General features: G+C 40.3%; 1 protein-coding gene across 1 annotated transcript in view; it reads right to left on the bottom strand.

The window, feature by feature from the left end:
• The window catches only part of DCN (decorin), a 59,036-nt gene extending 43,422 nt beyond the window's left edge, over positions 1–15,614 (bottom strand). The window contains exons 1-2 of the mRNA XM_073620187.1: positions 15,240–15,614; positions 3,799–4,031 (exon numbers count right to left, since the gene is read on the bottom strand). Of these exons, the coding sequence (XP_073476288.1) occupies positions 3,799–3,994 (196 nt within the window). The 5' untranslated portion in view covers positions 3,995–4,031; positions 15,240–15,614. The remainder of the gene's footprint in view (positions 1–3,798; positions 4,032–15,239) is intronic.
• Between the last annotated feature and the right edge of the window lie 4,893 nt (positions 15,615–20,507).

Here is a 20,507-nt window from a genome sequence, read left to right as displayed (position 1 = left end):
AAACATTTCATGGGAAATTAAAGCATGTCTGTTGCAGAAGCATAACAATAAACTGAACCTTTTTCTTAGATACCATGGGTAACAAATCATGCATGCAGGCATGGCGTTATACCTTATTCTTCCAACATTTGTTTTTTCATACATTACAATCATCTGGTCAATTTTAATTCTTTCTGAATATTCGTTCAAATGGGAACAGACTTTTTATAAACATAGATAATGCTCACTGACTGTGTTTCTAAGCAACTTTCTTGAGCACTGCAGAATTTTTCCAGTTAATACCACATGCTCCTTGTAGTTCTATACATTATAGAGCAATTGTAATACTCACCATAGTACCAGAGGTTAGATACTACTGCAAATTTAGCTCCAGCTTTCATTTTCACCTTTGCTTAAAGTGGATGTAAACCCTCACAAATACCCATTGAAGTGAACATCCTCAGATGATACACAGAGATGAAACAAATCTCCCTACATACGTTTTACTTGTATATCTCCTGTCTCCAGCTTGCTATATTCTTTATAGGGTGCCCACATGTCCCGGATTGCCCGGGATTGTCCCTTATTTTAGATTTTTGTCCCTTGTCCCGGGCACCTTCATTCCGGGACAATACAGTGTCCCGGAATAAAAAAAAAAACACACCGCCGGCACCAGTCTGACTCGCCACCCTTATAATCATTATAACTGTGAGTAACACATGACACACATCATATGCCTAACTGGTTGCTAGGCTAGGGCCGCCCGCCCCTCGTCTAGCAACCAGTGACGTCAGCTGACACCGTCTGTCACATGGGCAGTCAGCGCAGTGGGCACCCTACGGGCTAAGGCTGAGCAGCGCGCCTCCGAGTGACAGAGAGAGCAGCTGCCAGCCTGGCCCAGGCAGCCACACTGACTTACTAGCCTGTGCCCTGCCCAGTCAGCTCAGATGTGCCCAGTCAGTACCAGTCCCGGGGCCGCTGACTACTCCAGCAGCCGTCAGCCAGTGCAGCAGCACATTGCCAGCAGCGCAGCCCGACTCAGAGCTGCCCGACTTCAACTTCTCTCCTGTGCCGTCCGAGTCCTCCCTCCCTCCCGCCCACGAGGTCCGTGAATTCGCCGCCCGCCAGACAAACTTCCAGGTTAGTGTAACTTACACTTCTTTGTTAAAGTGAGCAATGCATGCTCCCCCTCCGTTCTGCTGCTGTCCTCCACCCCCCTCAGATCTGCTGCTGTCCCCCCCACTCCCCCTCAGATCTGCTGCTCTCCCCCTCCATCTTTTCTCCGTGTCCCCCTCCGTTATGCTGCTTTCCCCCTCCGTTCTTCCTCCGTGTCCCCCTCCGTTCTGCTGTCCCCCTCCGTTCTTCCTCCGTGACCCCCTCTGTTCTGCTGCTGTCCCCCTCCGTTCTTCCTCCGTGTCCCCCTCCATTCTGCTGTCCCCCTCCGTTCTTCCTCCGTGTCCCCCTCCGTTCTGCTGCTGTCCCCCTCCGTTCTTCCTCCGTGTCCCCCTCTGTTCTGCTGCTGTCCCCCTCCGTTCTTCCTCCGTGTCCCCCTCTGTTCTGCTGCTGTCCCCCACCGTTCTTCCTCCATGTCCCCCTCCGTTCTGCTGTCCCCCTCTGTTCTTCCTCCGTGTCCCCCTCCGTTCTGCTGCTGTCCCCCTCCGTTCTTCCTCCGTGTCCCCCTCCATCCTGCTGTCCCCCTCCGTTATTCCTCCATGTCCCCCTTAGTTCTGCTGCTGTCCCCCTCCGTTCTTCCTCCGTGTCTCCCTCCATCCTGCTGTCCCCCTCTGTTCTTCCTCCATGTCCCCCTTCGTTCTGCTGCTGTCCCCCTCCGTCCTGCTGTCCCCCTCCGTTCTTCCTCTGTGTCCCCCTCCGTTCTACTGCTGTCCTCCTCCGTTCTTCCTCCGTGTCCTCCGCCGTCCTGCTGCTGTCCCCCTCCGTCTTCCCCAAAAATTGGCAAAAAAAAGTGTCAAAAACCATCTTTTTTGTGCGGGGGGGGGTGTGTCCCTGAATGGCAGTTTGGAAATGTAGTCACCCTAATTCTTTATAAAGTGCGCATCATGTTAGAATTTTTTTCTTCCTGTTCAGCGCTGGGTGTGGATTCTTGGCATACACTGTGTGACAGCTGATTAGAGGAAAGGCGCACCCCCCCCTCCACATAAGCAGAGGAAGGAAGGAATGTGCAGACCTGTGCTGTGAATAGACCAGCTATGTGCTAATCTATTTATAGCACCTACCCAAACACAAATTTTAGGCTGGTTTTATCTCGGTTGTCGGAGAACTTGTCAGAAGTTATCATGCTGATAACAGAATAATGGAGCAGCAGAAAGACATGAGACTTGGGGCTTTGGAGAGAGATAGGAAAACACTGCAGATATATGAGCTTAGGTCAAATTTCATGAATCATGTTTACATCCACTTTAAGACAAGCAGGCCTACGGAGAATTGGATGTCTCCAGGACTTACTCGACAATGCTATGAATGCTGGCTAAGTGCTACAAAAGACAGAGCAAGGATATTGCAAAGAGTATCTGTTGTCCTCAGGAGAGTCAGGCAGGAGAGTACCAGTAGTAAAATTCAGAGGCAGATGTAGATTAAAGCGGTTGTATACCCGCAGAAAAAAAAATCTATAAGGCAAAGACATAATGAGCTAGTATGCACCGCATACTAGCTCATTATGAAATACTTACCTTAGAACGAAGCATCCGCATCGCATCCCGGTCACCGCCGAGGGAGCTGAAATTTTCCCCTCGGCGTTTCTTCCAAGTTCGTGGCTCTGGCACTGTGAGTGGTATACAACCACTTTAAGTCTGGCAGAAGATAGTAGCATAATTCAGGGATAGGCAGAAGTCAGAGCAGGTTTCAGACAATAGGCGAAATATAGAAACAGGCAGAGGTCAGGGAAGGTTGCAGATAATAAACGTAATTAATGCAAAGGTAGAGGTGAGGGCAGACAATAGACATAATCAAGAAAAAGGCAGAGGTCAGAGCAGGCAGCAGACAGTAAGCATAATTTACAAACAGCCAAAGGTCAAGGCAGGTGACAAACAGTAAACATAATCAAGCAGATATCAGGGTTAAGTCTCAGATAATAAGTGCAACCCAGGAACAGGCAAAGGCATCAGACACAAAGGAACAAAGTTTACTGTAGATAAACCTTTTGCAATCTAAGAGTCCTTGGCTTGCGATGTTTAAATAGAGTGCCACAGTTCTGCTAGCCAATCAGATTAGAGGAGACTAGGCAGATGAAGCTCACCCTTTCCCTAACAATGACAAACTCAGTCCAATGCATGTGCTGTGCCTGATCATTAGATACTGTTACCCAGCAAACAATGGGCCTTGGCTTGGACCTTGAGTGAGAGAGTGGCCGAGGGGCAAGCTGAAAGGAGACCTAGGCCTATGGTGAAGGAGCATGAGAGAAGCTCCTAACAGTAGTAATGAAACTTTGAAACACAGCAATGATATGAGTTTGTACAGGTAGACACCTAAAGAGATTCTGTGACTCCGATAACAGGTAGAAAATGCAGGAACCCAGAGTTTCCCACACACACCTAAGGCAGTCATTAGTATTTCATTTTATCAAGGATTCACCACTGATTCCTATACAGATTCCTTACTCTCAACCCTGCCTCATGCATTTTAAATGCATTGTGTTGCTAAAAATCTTAATTTCTTCATTGAACCATTTCCCTATGCGCCTACTTCAACAAATAATTATATCCTATGGATAGTGGGGGGGATATCGGTGGGTGGTCCAATAATGCAGTACTGGATTCAACCATTTCTTAATAATAATCCTTAAAGTGTAGTGAAAGAACTTACCAATATCGGAGCATTGGACAACACGGAGGTGGCATTGACAGCGGAATGGGCACACAGGTCCAACTGGTTCTAAATCTTCTTTGACATCTATACCAGAGCCATCATCTTCAAGCATAAAATCAAATATGCCTCTTTGGTGGAAGGGCTTGGAGTAGCAGAATGTGACAAACAAAGTGAGAATGATAGCTGCCCTCATAATGTCAGATCATTTAGCACTGTCACTGTAATGTAACCTGTAAGAAACATGTATTAGTACTTGAAAGGACAAGGCAAATTTGTATTTTTAAGAAGCATTTTAATCTTACATAGTGCTGGCAGGATACAATTGTAAAACAGACTAGATTGACCAGTCAAGAACCTTCGTACTGAGAGCGCCGAGGCCACCACTGCTGACCTCCTTCTCAAAATGCCACTTGCCTGGCAGTCTCAGGTTTCGCTACTTTGAGACACTAACCTGGAAAAAGCACACCAATGATCTAATATTTCTACTCTTTATTCTTGCTCCACATCAGAGACTTGGAAAAAAAATAAGCAATCAGACCATAATGACAGTCTGGAAAGCAGTGGAAGCAACACAAAACTTCCTCACTATAGGTTTCCTTTAACTAGAATGGCAATTACATTTACATTCAGAAGTAACATATTGTTTATTGTTACCAACCATCCAAATTTCTTCTATAATTTTATACTTAGAAAATAAAAGGACTTATGAATTGCTGTTATGGGTAACACATACACTGGCCTTTCAGACATTTTTTTTCTTAAAGAAGCTTAAAGATGAACATTGAGAAAAAATATTTTTGGACATTTTCTATGTAAAAATAAATTGCCTTCATAGATAGGTGTCCCCATGTGTGGATGTTGCTGCCTTAGGTAAAACTATTTGTTTTATTCATCACGGACACTACTGTAAGCACCAAACTTCTGGCACTGAGACGTACAGCTCTGGCTCTCATACAGTGAAGAACAAAGGGTTATTAGTTCTTGCACCTTCTCCTCATGCATTCACAAAAATCTTGTACTCATTTCACAGAATACAAGGCATTCTGTGATTGGACAAGGGAGGATTGTGACATTCATTCACCCCTCCTCCCCTCCTCCCCTCCTGCCCATTGACAGAACACCTTGTATTCTGTGAAAAAGAATACACAAAATGGAGAAGGGGAGAAAAAGTTAGAGAGTGAACAACCCACTGTACTAGAGTCAGAACTGTTTCGGCTCCAGAAATGTAGTGCTTACAGTAATGTCTGGGGTGAATGAAACTTTTAGTTTTACCTAATGCAAGACCATCCACACATGGGAAACCTATCATTAGAGGTAATTTACTTTGACATAGCCTGTCAAAAATATTTTTCTTCTTTGAGATTAACTTTAATGTCCAATTGAACTATCAGTTTAAATTAGCTAAATTAATTTCAGGTGCATCAAAACGAAGCTATTCTATATTTACAGTTAATTTTCTGCCTAAATAAGCCATAGTACGTATAAAAAAGTATATTTTCTACTAGCAGCTGCAGAGTGAGACCCTTGCTCCTTGTAGGAAAGAAGTGTCCTCTCTGCAATGGTCTAGCAAGCCCTTTACTGAGTCAGATTTATAGCTCTGCAATCAGCAAGTTTATCCTCTGCTGTGTTCTGCTGAGTCAGGGCTCTGGCTCTGACTTAGTAGGTGGTGTGTTGGACCTCTTTTCTCTTGAGGCACCTAGAATTTATTTAGTTCATTTAAACTAAGAATTCAGTTGGGCTTTAATAATTTTTTATTAAACATAAGAGCAGTTGTAGGTGTACCAATTCACTGCGTAGAAGAAGTACCATGATGTCTCCAAATCTGGATGTATCGAAATTGGTTTTATAGCATGATTGTAAATCCACTACGAGTATCACAATTTGCCAACTCTGTACAACTATTTAAAAAAATAGAACCTGACTTGACAACAGAAAGTAGAAAAACAGATTGTGCTACTTCAAAATGCGTTTAGCTCAATCAGAGCATATATTATTTATCTTCAAAAAATCTATACAAGGAAGAACTAGCCTCCATAAGTACATATATAAGTGCATCTTTAAAAGGAAATTAAAGATGGGATTGTTATCTAACTCTTGAAGAAGGGACTTTATGTATCTGTATTTTTGGAGCGTTTGCATAGGATATCTAGCCACTTAAAGACCAGCCTCGTTTTGGAATTTAGGTGTTTACATGTTTAAAACAGTTTTTTTTGCTAGAAAATTACTTAGAACCCCCAAACATTATATATATTTTTTTCTAACACCCTAGAGAATAAAATGGCAGTCATTGCAATACTTTTTTCACACCGTATTTGCGCAGCAGTCTTACAAGCGCACTTTTTTTTAGAAAAAAAAAGACAACAGTAATTTTAGCCCAATTCTTTTTTATATTGTGAAAGATAATGTTACGCCGAGTAAATTGATACCCAAAATGTCACACTTCAAAATTGCGCCCGCTCCTTGGAATGGCGTCAAACTTTTACCCTAAAAAATCTCCGTAGGCGACGTTTAAAAAATTCTACAGGTTGCATGTTTTGTGTTACAGAGGAGGTCTAGGGCTAGAATTATTACTCTCGCTCTAGCGATACCTCATATGTGTGGTTTGACCACCGTTTTCATATGCGGGCGCTATTCATGTATGCGTTCGCTTCTGCGCGCGAGCTTGTCGGGACGAGGCATTTTTAAAAAAAATGTTTTCGTATTTATTTTATTTGATTTTATTTATTTTTACACTGTTTTTTTTAAAAAAAAAATTTGGGTCACTTTTATTCCTATTGCAAGGAATGTAAACATTCCTTGTAATAGAAAAAAGCATGACAGGTCCTCTTAAATATGAGATCTGGGGTCAAAAAGTCCTCAGATCTCATATTTTGACTTAAATGCAATAAAAAAAAAATGTAATTTGAAAAAATAACATTGAAAAAATGTGGCTTTAAGACGTATGGGCAGAAGTGACGTTTTGACGTCGCTTCGGCCCTGCAGTGTCATGGAGACAGGTGGGGGCCCTCTTCCCCTCACTCGTCTCCATGCACAGCTAGGGAATGGACGCGATCGCCTCCGCCGCTGCCGACGGCTCCGGTAAGCGGCGGAGGGCACCAGACCGTGGCGGGAGGGGGGCCCCTCTCCCGCCACCGATAAAGGTGATCTCGTGGTGAATCCGCTGCAGAGACTACTTTTATCTTGTAGCCGACTGCTGGCTGAAAACAGGGATACCGGCGTTATGGCAGCTAGCCGTTGCCATAACAACGATATCCGTCCTCAAAAAAGGGATGTTCATCGGCGTGCGGCCGTCGGCAAGTGGCTCGGGTAATCAGATAATTTTCTTTTATCTCATTTGTACCAAATGCAAATAAGCCAGAGTATTAAAGTAAACCTATCAGCTTTATTAAACATTTAAAACTCAAAGACCTTCATTAGTTAGGAAATACAGGCATACCCCACATTTAAGTACACATTGGGGTTTATTTACTAAAGTTAGAAAGTGCAAAATCAGGCTCAGTTCTGCATAGAAACCAATGAGCTTCCAGGTTTTATTACCCAAGCTTAATTGAAAAAGCCGAGGTTAGAAGCTCATTGGTTTCTATGCAGAAGTGAGCCTGATTTTGCACTTTCCAGCTTTAGTAAATAAACCCCATTGTGTACTTAAAAGTGGGGTATGCCTGTATTTCCAATCCACAATTACCCTGTTACCAAGGAAATGACTTCTCTGATTTCAAGACTGAGCCCCATCCAATGGTAAGCCCTGATCACACATGATCCTGCTATTCAGATGGAAGGTCCGGGTTAGGCTTTTGGTTTTATATGTTTTAAAATGATAATAGGACTGTGGGTCATTTTGGCATTGTGTACTTCTTGGTAGATCCCAAACTTTAATGAAAATAAACTTACATCTGTATCCATCCCCTAAGACTATGATCAATAACAGAAAAGCAAAGTAAACTAAGTAGTGTTACACATGTTCCATGTTTTTTTAGGCTTTTTAGGTAGAAAGATAACATTATCAATTAACAGAACCCTGTTGCTAAAAGGAATGAGAACAATTACAGTGATCTATGATTTGACACTGTTATGCATTGCACACCCAGGGGCTTGTAGTAGAGTGAGGTCAGGAAGTTGGCAGGACAACACATGTCAGACTTTAGGAGACCTCTACCCCTGACTCAAGCTGAGTCTGACCCAGATAAAGTAAATAAAGCAAACAATAAGGCAAATAAAATGCACTCGTAAGCCTGCACAGTTACAATAATTACACAAATAATTACTACATATTCATATGTTCATGCTCAGTCATTATTGTTTTTCATTAACTGTTCATATAAATTACTGCCTAATGAAATCATGCATCAATACCAGGTATTAGGAAAGGCTGAGCCCCAGGTCAGACACATGATCTGGAATGACTACAATCCCAGCTTTGCTTTTAACCACTTCCATACCGGGCCATAGACAAATGCCACCAGCATGAACACACTACCATCCTGGGTGAACGTCATATGACGTCCTCCGGTTCTCACTGTTCCAGCGGGCCCTCGGGGGCCCACAGCACGGCGATCGGGGATGAGGCACGTGACTTGGACACAGACCATCCCCGATCAGGATAAAGAGCCAATGATATTGGCTCTTTACAAAGTGACCGGCTGTGTCCAATCACAGCCGGTCACATTTATTCTGTTCATGATCGCCACTCATAGCGCCCCCGAAGGCACGCAGCACGGCGATTGGGGATGAGGCATGTCCCTCGGACACAGCCCATTCCCGATCAGGATAAAGAGCCAATAAATTGTCTCTTTACCACGTGACCGGCTGTGTCCAATCACAGCCGGTCACATGTATTGTGCTCAAGATCGCCACTCGTGCGCACCCCCAGAGGCACGGAGCCCGGCGATCAGGAATAAGGCATATCCCTCGGACACAGCCCATCCCCTATCAGGGTAAAGAGCCAATGATATTGGCTCTTTACCATGTGACCGGCTTTGTCCAAACACAGCCGGTCACAAATGTGAACAAATGGCTGTAGTGCCGTTTCCGGGTTCTCCTCCTCAGTGTGTGAGGAGGAGACCTGGCTATAGTAAAGTACGGTGCCCGATTGGCCCCCCAAATAAAGAGTACCTATCACCAGCCCCAGAATACCTGTCACAGCTCATCAGAGTACCTGTCACCAGCCCCAGAGTACCTTTTACCAGCCCATAAAAGTACCCGAGTACCTGTCACCAGCCCATCAAAGTACCCGAGTACCTGTCACCAGCCCATCAGAGTACCCAAGTACCTATCTCCAGTTTATCAGAGTACCTGAGTACCTGTCACCAGCCCATCAGAGTACCCGTGTACCTGTGACCAGCATATCAGAGTACCCGAGTATCTATTTCCAGCTCAACAGAGTACCTAAGCACCTGTCACCAGCCCATCGGAATACCCGAGTACCTGTCACCAGCCCATCAAAGTACCCAAGTACCTGTCACCAGCCCAGAGTACCTGAGCACCTGTCACCAGCCCTTCAGAGTACACAAGTACCTGTCACCAGCCCATCAACGTACCCGAGTACCTGTCACCAACTCATTAGAGTACTCGAGTACCTGTCACCAGGCCATCAAAGTACCTGAGTACCTGTCACCAGTCCATCAGGGTATCCGAGTACCTGTCACCAGCCCATCAGAGTACCCAAGTACCTATCTCCAGCTCATCAGAGTACCCGAGTACCTGTCACCAACCCATCAAAGTACCCGAGTACCTGTCACCAGCCCATCAAAGTACCAGAGTACCTGTCACCAGCCCATCAGAGTACCCGAGTACCTGTCACCAGCCCATCAAAGTACCTGTCACCAGCCCATCAAAGTACCCGAGTACCTGTCACCAGCCCATCAGAGCACCCGAGTACCTGTCACTAGCCTATAAAAGTACTTGAATACCTTACACCAGCCCATCAGAGTACCCGAGTACCTGTCACCAGCCTATCAGAGTACCCGTGCACCTGTCACCAGCCCATCAGAGTACCTGAGTACCTATCACCAGCACACGAGAGTATCCGAGTACCTGTCACCAGCCCATGCCTCATAGAATAGACGTTGGGGTGTTTCCATTGTCCTGGTGCTCCAGGACCTTCAAAAGTGTGATAGGTAGTCAGGAAACAAAATGTGTAATTTATGCTCCTAGAACACCTAATGGTGCTCCCTGCATGTTGGACCTCTCTATGTGGCCAGGCTGTGTAAAAGTCTCACACATGTGGTATCGCCATACTCAGGAGGAGTAGCAGAATGTATTTTGGGGTGTCATTTATGTTATGTGTTGAAAATATCTTATAAACGGACAACTTTGTTTAAGAAAAAATGCGTTTTCATTTTCTTTCCACATTTTCCAAAAACTTGTGGAAAAAAATGACAAGTTCAAAAGACTCATAATGCCTCATAGATTATACATTGGGGTGTTTGCTTTCCAAAATGGGGTCATTTTATGGTTAATTCCATTGTCCTGGTGCTCCAGGACCTTCAAAAGTGTGATAGGTAGGAATGAAATTAGATGTGCAATTTATGCTCCTAGAACACCTGATGGTGCTCCCTGCATGTTGAGCCTCTGTATGTGGCCAGGCTGTGAAAAAGTCTCACACATGTGGTATCCCTATACTCAGGAAGAGTAGCAAAATGTTTTTTGGGGTGTAATTGGTCTATGCATATGCCGTGTATGAGAAATAATTTGTTATTATGACAATTTTGTGAAAAAAAAAAAAATTCTTAATTTTCCCAAGAATTGTGGGAAAAAAATACTTCAAAAAAACTTACCATGCCTCTTACTAAATACATTGGACTGTCTACTTTCCAAAAAGGGGTCATTTGGGGGGTATTTGTACTGTCCTAACATTTCAGGGCCTCAAGAGATGAGCCGTCAGTACATCAGGTTTGATCAATTTTTAATGATTTGCTTTTAGACTCTATAACTTTCACACCGACCAAATAATATACACTAATTTGGGTTATTTTTACCAAAGATATGTAGCAGTATAAATTTTGGCCCAAATTTATGAACAAAAATGACTTTTTTTGCAAATTTTTACCATAGAAACTAAAAAAAAGTGTTTTTTTTTTCAAAATTTTCGCTCTTTTCTACTTATATCCCGAAATAAAAAAAAACCCAGAGGTGATTAAATACCACCAAAACAAAGCTCTATTTGTGTGAAAAAAATGATACAAATTTTGTTTGGGTACAGTGTTGCTGACTGAGTAATTGTCATTCATAGTGTGAGAGTGCTGAAAGCTGAAAATTGGTCTGGGCAGGAAGGGTGTATAACTGCCCTATATTGAAGTGTTTAAGTTTCACCCATGTACTGGAAATATTGTTAGACTATGACTAAATCAAATGTCTGTGGTCTGCTGTAATGATTAAACATTTCTCATTTCCTATTTGGTTCTATGGGTTTTTATACGGTACTCCTCTTTGAACTGTTTTATTAAATAAAGTAGCACATTATATTTGCAGTCAATGAAAGATTGCCTTTATTCATCCTTTGTTTTTGTGCAGCCTCCAAGTGCCAGAGGCAGGCATAGAGGGATGGATCCTAATCTCAGTGTAGCTTAAATCTAATTGTTTAGTATAGCCTTTTTCAACCAGGGTGCACAGACATCCTGGGGTGCCTTAAGGTTTCTTCAGGGGTGCTCTGGCAAAATACCTAAAAATGGATCAAAAATCTTATACAAGCCAGGAGGTGGATGAAGCCTGCCTTTTAGTTACACAAAGCCAATGGTTTTCATTATGCACCATTACGACTTTCTAGACACTGGCATCCTAACAACCAATGATGTCATTAGTTGATAAGGAGGATGTCTGTTGCCGCCACAGCATCCTTGTTTGACCCACCTTTGCCCCTCTCCCTCAGTGCTAGGGTGACATTAGCTGACTGATGGAAAGAAATTGAGGGAGAAGAAAATCATTGGAATACTAGTCAGTACCAGTGTGAAAAAAGTGTATTTGCTTTGGAAGAATATTTCACCTCTAACATTGGGTGTCCTAGGTGTGTGGATGTTGCTGCGTTATGTAACGCTATTGGAATAGTTTTTTGCATTTTAGAATGGGGTGCCTTGAGATTGTTTATAATTTAAAGGGTGCTTTGACTGAAAAAAGGTTGAGAAACACTGGTTTAGTCTTTGTGATCCAAAAGTTATAATATATGGGCCTTTAAAATGCCTTTAAAGATGTATTTTACTTTTATTTACTCATCACAATCATCAGAAACTTTAGTATACATTGATTTCTACATGTTATCAGTATGCCATTCAGGTACCCATCGCTATGAAAAAATGTAATGGATTTTAACCATAGTAATATCTACTGAGACATTCCAATGATAACAATCAATGAAAAGAACAAATAATTTGTGAGAAAAAGTTGAGTGGAATGAGCTGCCCCATTTCATAGCTTTGTTTCCCAGGATAACTTTGGTGCTGTAGGTGTACCTAAAAGTTGTGCATGTGGGCATATGTCTGACAAGAATCTTAAAATCTAAGCCCACCTATTTTCAAATGTAATTTAGCTCAGTTAATTGATAATGTTCACAATAATCCTATTGTTCTATAATATTTTTTTTTCTTACAATCTGCAATAAAAGCTTTGTAACTTAAATAGCATTAACTTCCCCGGTGATTTGAAAAATAAAATTTGCGCCTTGAATATTAACTTGACTAGACCTTAACAAGGGATCATGGATTGCAATTAACGTAACCAAGATATAATTATGATTCTGAGATAAATCTTATATGAATAGCATAAGATAAGACACAAGTTATCTTTTTAAGCTTTAAGCAGTGTGACAGGATGTAAAGTAAGACTGACAGCCTTCATCATTGAGTAACTATTTAATGGGTCTGTCACATCATTTTCTCTTTTCTCCTGCCCTAGCATTAGGTATGTGACCTATGTAGATAAGTGTTTCAAATTTCAAACATGCAGTTTTTTAAAGAACTGTTAACCTTGGAAATAGGAGCAAGTTATGTCATGAATGGTAATGTATCAATGTCTGTCTAATTTTTGAATCAATTACCATGTTAGCAGCTGAAGAATCCATATTACTGTATAGTATATTATATTATATTTTGTTTTCATTTGAGAATAGCAGAAGTAAGCCTCATTGTGCAGAAAAACGTATTAGACTTAAAGAAAAAAAAACTAGGATAGATAAAATCTTTTCATGTGTTTAAATCTTAATTCTAGTATGCTAATCTAAATTAGTATTCAGATATATAAGATTCTAAGATAACATTGAATAATTCCTTCCTTTTTCTTTTATACAGAACAAAAACTTGAAGTTATGTCTATAATATTATTATATTATCTTTTATTATATCATAGAACATTAATTTATACATTTTGTATAGAATTATTTATTGAGCTATAGCCAGAAAATGCAATTTCCATTTCATCCCAATGATTATTGCAGTGACAATTCCAGGATGATCACGTGGAATCTACTGAAGGCAGATTGCATGTATTAGCACTAGCTCCTAGTCTTAGATAAACAGGAAGTACTTTTACCACTTCCTTTCCTCTGAGCAATCAGTGATCAAAATATATTCATTTGCCTATGGCAAGCTGGAAACAGATAAGATATTTAGTTTCAAGAGGGTTTGTTACCTAGCAAAGCTAATAAACTATTAATCAGGCAAAATAACAAGAACAAAAAAGAAAAACCTATTGGTTCACTCAGCAAAATACAGTATTTAGTTTCAACATTACTTAAAACTGTCAATGTGGCAGTGTTCTACATTTTCCCCCAGAAACATTATCAGAAATCAATTTTTCTTTATTTTGATGTACCTTATAATAAACATATGTTTATTATATTTTTAAAAAATGTTACTTAGAAGTATGGCATTCTGAGGCCTAAAGTCTGCAGTTCATTTAAAAGCTATGACACACATATGTTTTAAAATAGTACGATTGAGTTACGGAACGTTTTAGTATAAAAGCACTGGATAAACTGGAAAGGTCTAGCTTGCCAAATCTCTGGAAAATAACTTGGACTTTCCAACAATACCATTTTTTAGGTAAAAAGTTTAAGCCTGATTACGGTCATGCTTGCTTAAAATTATAATGTACTAAGGGCTGAATTGAATGCATCACCAATACATTTTCTTCCTTTCTTTAGTAAACATGTATGGGACATGGGAGGAATGTGTTCCTAAAACACAAATATGCACTTATTTTGTAAAACACATAGCAAGGTCCAGTGATGAACCGTACCCAATCAGATTACTTCTTTTAGAAGTGTATTGCAGTCTGTTTTTTTAAAGCTGACCTGTGATTGGTTGTTCTTGGATGCGGAACAGCACATTAAATAATGATAGCTGTCCTACTTTTGCAATGATAACTTACAGATTGCTAGTAATATCATGTAAATTGTTCCAGTATCTGATATAAATATAGTTACTTATAAGCAAAATAAAAACTAACATATTGTAGTTTGTGATTTATGTGCATATATACACATATTAATAGTAAAATGGCTGAATGGTTCTAAAACATGGCTCAAGGGGGCGGGATGATTCTTGTTATACACTTACTTGATATTTCAGTATCACATCCTATGTGCACACATAGTTCCAAATGCAAGGGAACTTAGTAGTCCACAATGTGGTAGTGCTACATTTCATTTTACTGCAATTAGTAATACAGGAATACATCATATGCTTAACTTTCTGAACATTCATGACTATTTTAAGGTACATATTTAAGTAATTAACATAGACTGCAACTCATGTTTCAATCTGGAAAATTATTTTAAACTCTGTGTCAGTATTTCTGTTTAAATGCACATGAAAGCATAAAATAGTAAGAATGCTGCATGAGTATGTTTTTCATGTCATTCATTATGTTACAAGATTTTAACATGTCAAATAACAACATTCCAACAAACCACAGCCCAGCAAAATTACCCTTCTTATGAGTTAAATGCATTGTATTTACACAATTAAGTTATGTACAACTGACAATTACATTTGAGGACACTATTGTAGTTTACAATACTGAAAGTCCAGTGTGTATTGCTGTATTAACTGGTCTGGAAGACATTACACAGGATATTAACAAAGAAATATAGCTCTTCTATGTCATTGATGGTGAATGTTTAACTACTCTAAATCATAGCAATGTCTGGGATATTCTTCCACGTGTCTCTAAGACTACAAAATGCTTTACACTCATTGTGGCATGCCTGCAAACTAATCTATAGCACTTAATCTATACTTCAGATTTTAGAATTTAACTTTGCAAATGAATCAAATGAACAACAATAATTAATGGAAATATTTGCATTCCCCTATATATCATAACTTTAAAAATGATTAGAACTGAGAAAACAACAGCTGAGAGTTTACAATGATTCCTATCTTTTTCTGTTAAAGCTCAATAAAGTTTTATCATTAATGTCCAACATTCAGATTTAATTTAAATCATACCTTGTAATCCTGGGATTTGCAAGAAGAACTTTCAAAGTAGAGATGTAATTTAAATATTCAGTCCAGACAAAAGGATCTTACAGGTGTGCAGAGGAGGAGGGGGTAGACCCAGTGCTGAGCGACTGTCACTTGGTGAAAACCCTCCTGCTCCTATTCCCAAGCACTGTTAGAGAATACAGTTTCCTTCAATGAACACAATCCAGGCTGACACCCACATTAGATCATATGGTAATGTCTCCAACGTCTTTAGCCAGGATTTTATCAGCCTTTTCTTTCACTTTTCTTACTTATCTGTATTGTACTTTTAAGTGCTATTTGTTTGCCTCCTGTAATCCTGCAGTTTGGGGAAGAAGGAATTTTTTCTTCTTTAACAAACTTATAGTATACCAAACTTTCAGAAAAAGGGGTGGCTGGCACAGCACATTTCTGCCAAGCTTTCTATATGTAGCTAAATAACAGAGTTGTTGACCTAGGTCACATTAGTCAGTAACCTAAAGAAAAAAATATTAGGCAGTACTTTAAATAAACTTCAGTGCTGCGGAATGCATTTTATTGTCTGTTTCTGTTTTATTCCACATCCTGCATGGAATTATACAAGTATTGCAAGTGTACAGATACTTCATCAGTGTAAACACACATTTTATGAGACACTAACATTGCTAGCTCAAATAATTCAGCAAATAATACATGATCCAAAATTGGAAGCATATAACATACTTCCCAGAGTTAAAAATAAATGGAACAAATGAAAGGCTGTCTCTTTTATATGATTTAGATGAGCTTTTGGGCCCAGAATGTCTTTTCCCAGGACAAACATGAGGCATTTCTCTTGGTCCACGTATTCAAAGAAAGTAAAATGGAATGACATCATGTTTGCATATGAACACAGAACATATTTCATACAGTAGACTAGTGAACTTGTAGAGTAATTAAAATGTGTGTGTGTGTCTGTGTATATGTGTCTAACCTCAAGAACAGCTATTGCTTTTTATCCACTTTAATTTGAATCTTGAAAGCAAGCTAAACATGAACCTATAGCGAAACAAATATGCAAAAAGTTCAGAGACTTGACATGTACCACCATGCCTGCCCCAAGGCTAAGACCAGGTGCAACTGCAATCATGTCTGAATTCATAGAAAGATATAGGCTTACCATTCAAAGCTATGTCATTCAATTAATAATTTTCCTTATAATACAATTGAATAATTGAAAAACTATTCATATACTATAAAACACTACTCATATGTACGACAACTTGCTTCCTGTTTGAAATGGTTAGAGGTAAAGTTCAAGATATATTGCAAATAGCGTACTTATTACAGAAAGCCAATGTACCCATGTTAACTTCTATTACCCAATTCACTAAGGTTTGATAAGCTAAAATGTAATGCATACCTACAGTATATTTAAATGTCAACAAAAAATATGCTTTTTATGTATTTCTAAGATACATAAATAAAGAATGAGAAGGTTGAAATACTCACCTTTCTGGAGAAAATACTTCTCCAGGTTCCCTTTAGTGCTGCTTATGTATGTGAAGGCCTATATTCTTGGTCATGTGATCTCTGCTGAAGGTGAGAATGAGAGTTCAGCCTGCATGATTGTTTCCTTTAGTGCATATTATGTAGTCCAGCTGTAAGCATGGGGTAACATTTCCTTAAGAAAGGGCAGTATTTCGGCCATTCTTTTACTACATTTAATAATCCTAGTAAGACTGTTAACATAGCTTTAAATTCAATTTGAGTATAGGTACACTTAAGAAAATAGAAATGTACCCTTTCAGCCCAACTTCAATTTAACTTAAAATCAGCTTGTGCATCAAAACAAAATGTTTGCAAAGTCTATAGTTTGCTCTTTGGAAAATAACCACAGCCTGGGTAGAGAAGCCTGTCCCCTGCCAACATTCTGTAAAGAAGGATCCTTGCCATCTGTTCAAAATCAGTGGTCTCTCCGCAGAAGTGAATGCCCTGTACACACGATAGGATTTTTCAACAACAAATGTTGGATGTGAGCTTGTTGTCGGAAAGTACAACCGTGTGTATGCTCCATAGAACATTGTGTGACCGTGTGTATGCAAGACAAGTTTGAGCCAAAAAATCCACGGTTTTCTTGTCGGAAAATCCTATCGTGTGTACAGGGCATAAGGATTGCCATACACTATGAAATTTTCTTTCCTTTAACCACAAGTTGAAAGAAAGAAAATCACTTGATTGCCTAATTAACACTGTTGATGGGGGAATCCCTCCTGCTGTACTATTGTATTCTGACAGTGGGAGGTTTCCCTGCCATCAGAATACAATGCTCATTGTTGAAAGTTATAGCCAGTGACAGTGTTTATAGGAAAAAAACAACAGGCTGGTCGTACTAAAGTAGATTGATGGATCAACTTCAGTACAACCAGCCTGCACATAGATAGAATGAAATGCAGGTGCTTCCTGCTTAACCAGCTGAATTTCGACCCGTCTATGGCCAGCTTAAGGCTGACCATTGAGTTGACTCTTCCATCCACACAATCCAGGTGGACAGAGGAATCCCCCCCACTGTACCATTGTATTTTGACAGCTGGACTCCTGATTGACAACAAATTTGGAATGGCCATCGATGGATTGAATATCAGCTGGACCCCAATGAACTGGCCACATTTTTAACCATCTACAGACAGTTTAACACACCCATGCTGAGTCAGAGCTAGGGCAACTGCAAACATCTGCAGAGCACCCACTGCTCCTACACCGAGAGCATTGGTCTTCCTCTGTAGTATACTTGTGTCAGGGAAGAAGTTAGCCCTCTGTGTTGCCAAGTTTGCATTTATCAACATTCAATTTCATTTGCCACCTAGTTGACAAATTAAATAGTGCATTGAGGTCTGCATGTAGGTTGGAGACATCCTATAAAAATTCTAATTCCAGTACATAGCTTGGTGTCATCTACTAACACAGAAAGGGTACTTTTAATCCCAAACACTGTATTATTTATAAATTGAAAAGTAAGTAACCTTGGGGTACACCAAAATTAACCTCAGAGCATTCAGAGTTTGAATCATTAATTACTGCTCTCTTTTAGCCAGTTTTCTATCCATTTACAAATCCATCAGTATTTTCTAAATCTATAGACTTTAGGGAACTGTACCAAATGCTTTTTTAAAGTCCAAGTATACTATATGCACAACCAGTCCTTTATCTAAATTTGTGCTTACTTCGCCATAAAAAAGCAGCTTTGTTTGACAACTTTGGTCTTCAAAGGATGCTGTCTATTGCTTAAATTATTGTTTTCTAACAAAAACTCTTCTATGTGGTCTTTTTATTAAACTCTCAAGTATTTTCCCAACTATAGAAGTAAAACTAACTGCTCTGTATTTACTTGGTAAAGTCTTTGATCCCTTTTAAAATATAGTCACCACATTGGCCTTGCGCCAGTCTTGTTGTACCAAGCCAACCATTAAAGAGTCTCTAAAAATTAGTAACAATGGCTTTGAAAAACACAAAACACCTATATTGTGTGAAATTGTCCAAAAAGTGGTCTCATGATAAATTAATAAACCAAAAATAGTGTCCAAAGAGCCTACACGGCAATATCACCCGTGAACAGTAAAAGTCCATCCATACACGGTGCAATCTTCAAAATAAAAGGAAAACTAGTGAAGAAATCCACCACCGGTAAGTAAGGGGTTACTGCTTACCAGAAGCCCATGATCCCTCGCTACAGAGGATCAAGGGAAGCCTGTGTATAGAAAAGCCTTCCAGAGCATATCAGGTATATCAGCTATCCTTGATAGATTGGGGGTATTGTTGCGATCTCCAGAAACACCCAGCGAAACTCCTGACAATCAAACTTTCTTCATGTCATTTCAAAATCATGGATGGATGTGCATGGCATGGAAAGATTTAAGTGCTCCATAGTGTAAAACCTTCATAGTTTATTGAATAATAAAATACAATATTGCACTTACATAAGAAAACAGAAAACAAGCCTTAAAGCCTGGTGCGCCGGCCGGTAGCACACAGACCAACCCGTCCTTCTGGAACTATGTGCTATAGGTGTTTTGTCAATTTTTCATTTAATTTTGTTTAGCATTCATATGATTGCACCCAATGGGTTTTATGACCATTTAATAATAGGTCGGTGTATGAGAACACACTTATTTTATATACAATTTTCATATGTTTAGCGCAATTCTATGGTTTCCAATTTTTGCTTACTGTATTTATGTTATGCCGGAGAATTGCTGCTGTTATTGTACTACAATCTTTGAGACTGGGTATATACCATATATACTTATATATATATAATTTTACCACAAAAAACTGGGAAAACGTATTGACTCGAATATAAGCCTAGGGTGAGAAATGCACAGCTATTGTAAATGGAAAAGAGGGTCAACAATGCCCATTTGCAGCCTTATGCCCCGTACACACGGTCGGACTTTGTTCGGACATTCCGACAACAAAATCCTAGGATTTTTTCAGACGGATGTTGGCTCAAACTTGTCTTGCATACACACGGTCACACAAAGTTGTCGGAAAATCCGATCGTTCTGAACGTGGTGACGTAAAACACGTACATCAGGACTATAAACGGGGCAGTGGCCAATAGCTTTCATCTCTTTATTTATTCTGAGCATACGTGGCACTTTGTCCGTCAGATTTGTGTACACACGATCGGAATTTCCGACAACGGATTTTGTTGTCGGAAAATTTTATCTCCTGCTCTCCAACTTTGTGTGTCGGAAAATCCGATGGAAAATGTCCGATGGAGCCCACACACGGTCAGAATTTCCGACAACACGCTCCGATCGGACATTTTCCATCGGAAAATCCGACCGTGTGTACGGGGCATTACTGTGCCCATTTGCATGCCTCACTGTGCCCATTTGCAGCCATAAGTCCCCCAAACTTCAAACTTGGTAGTTAAGGGTTCCTAGAGGCCCCCTAGATGCAGCCAAAATTTGGGGTCTCTGGACCCAAAGGGTCCTGAAATGACATTGCTGCACATGGACACAGTACGGGGCCCCAAAGACGGTTCGGAAAATGTCAAGCACTTTTCTGCAGAAGAGAATGACATTTTCCGAACCGACTTTGGGGCCCTGTATCTTGGGACCACTTGATGCTAGGAACCCTTTGGATATGTTGCAGTGCTAGTTCCTCTGGGTTTGCACACCAGATTTGGGGTTCCTAGCACCAAGTGGCCCAGAGATACGGGGCCCTAAAGTCGGTTTGAAAAATGTCATTTTCTGCTGCAGGAAAGTGCTTGACTCGAGCATAAGCCGA

Source organism: Aquarana catesbeiana, linkage group LG03, assembly GCF_042186555.1.
Source record: "Aquarana catesbeiana isolate 2022-GZ linkage group LG03, ASM4218655v1, whole genome shotgun sequence".
Taxonomy (NCBI): Eukaryota; Metazoa; Chordata; class Amphibia; order Anura; family Ranidae; genus Aquarana; species Aquarana catesbeiana.
The sequence above is the reverse complement of the archived record's forward strand: the minus strand, read 5'-3'. Positions and strand labels throughout refer to the sequence as shown.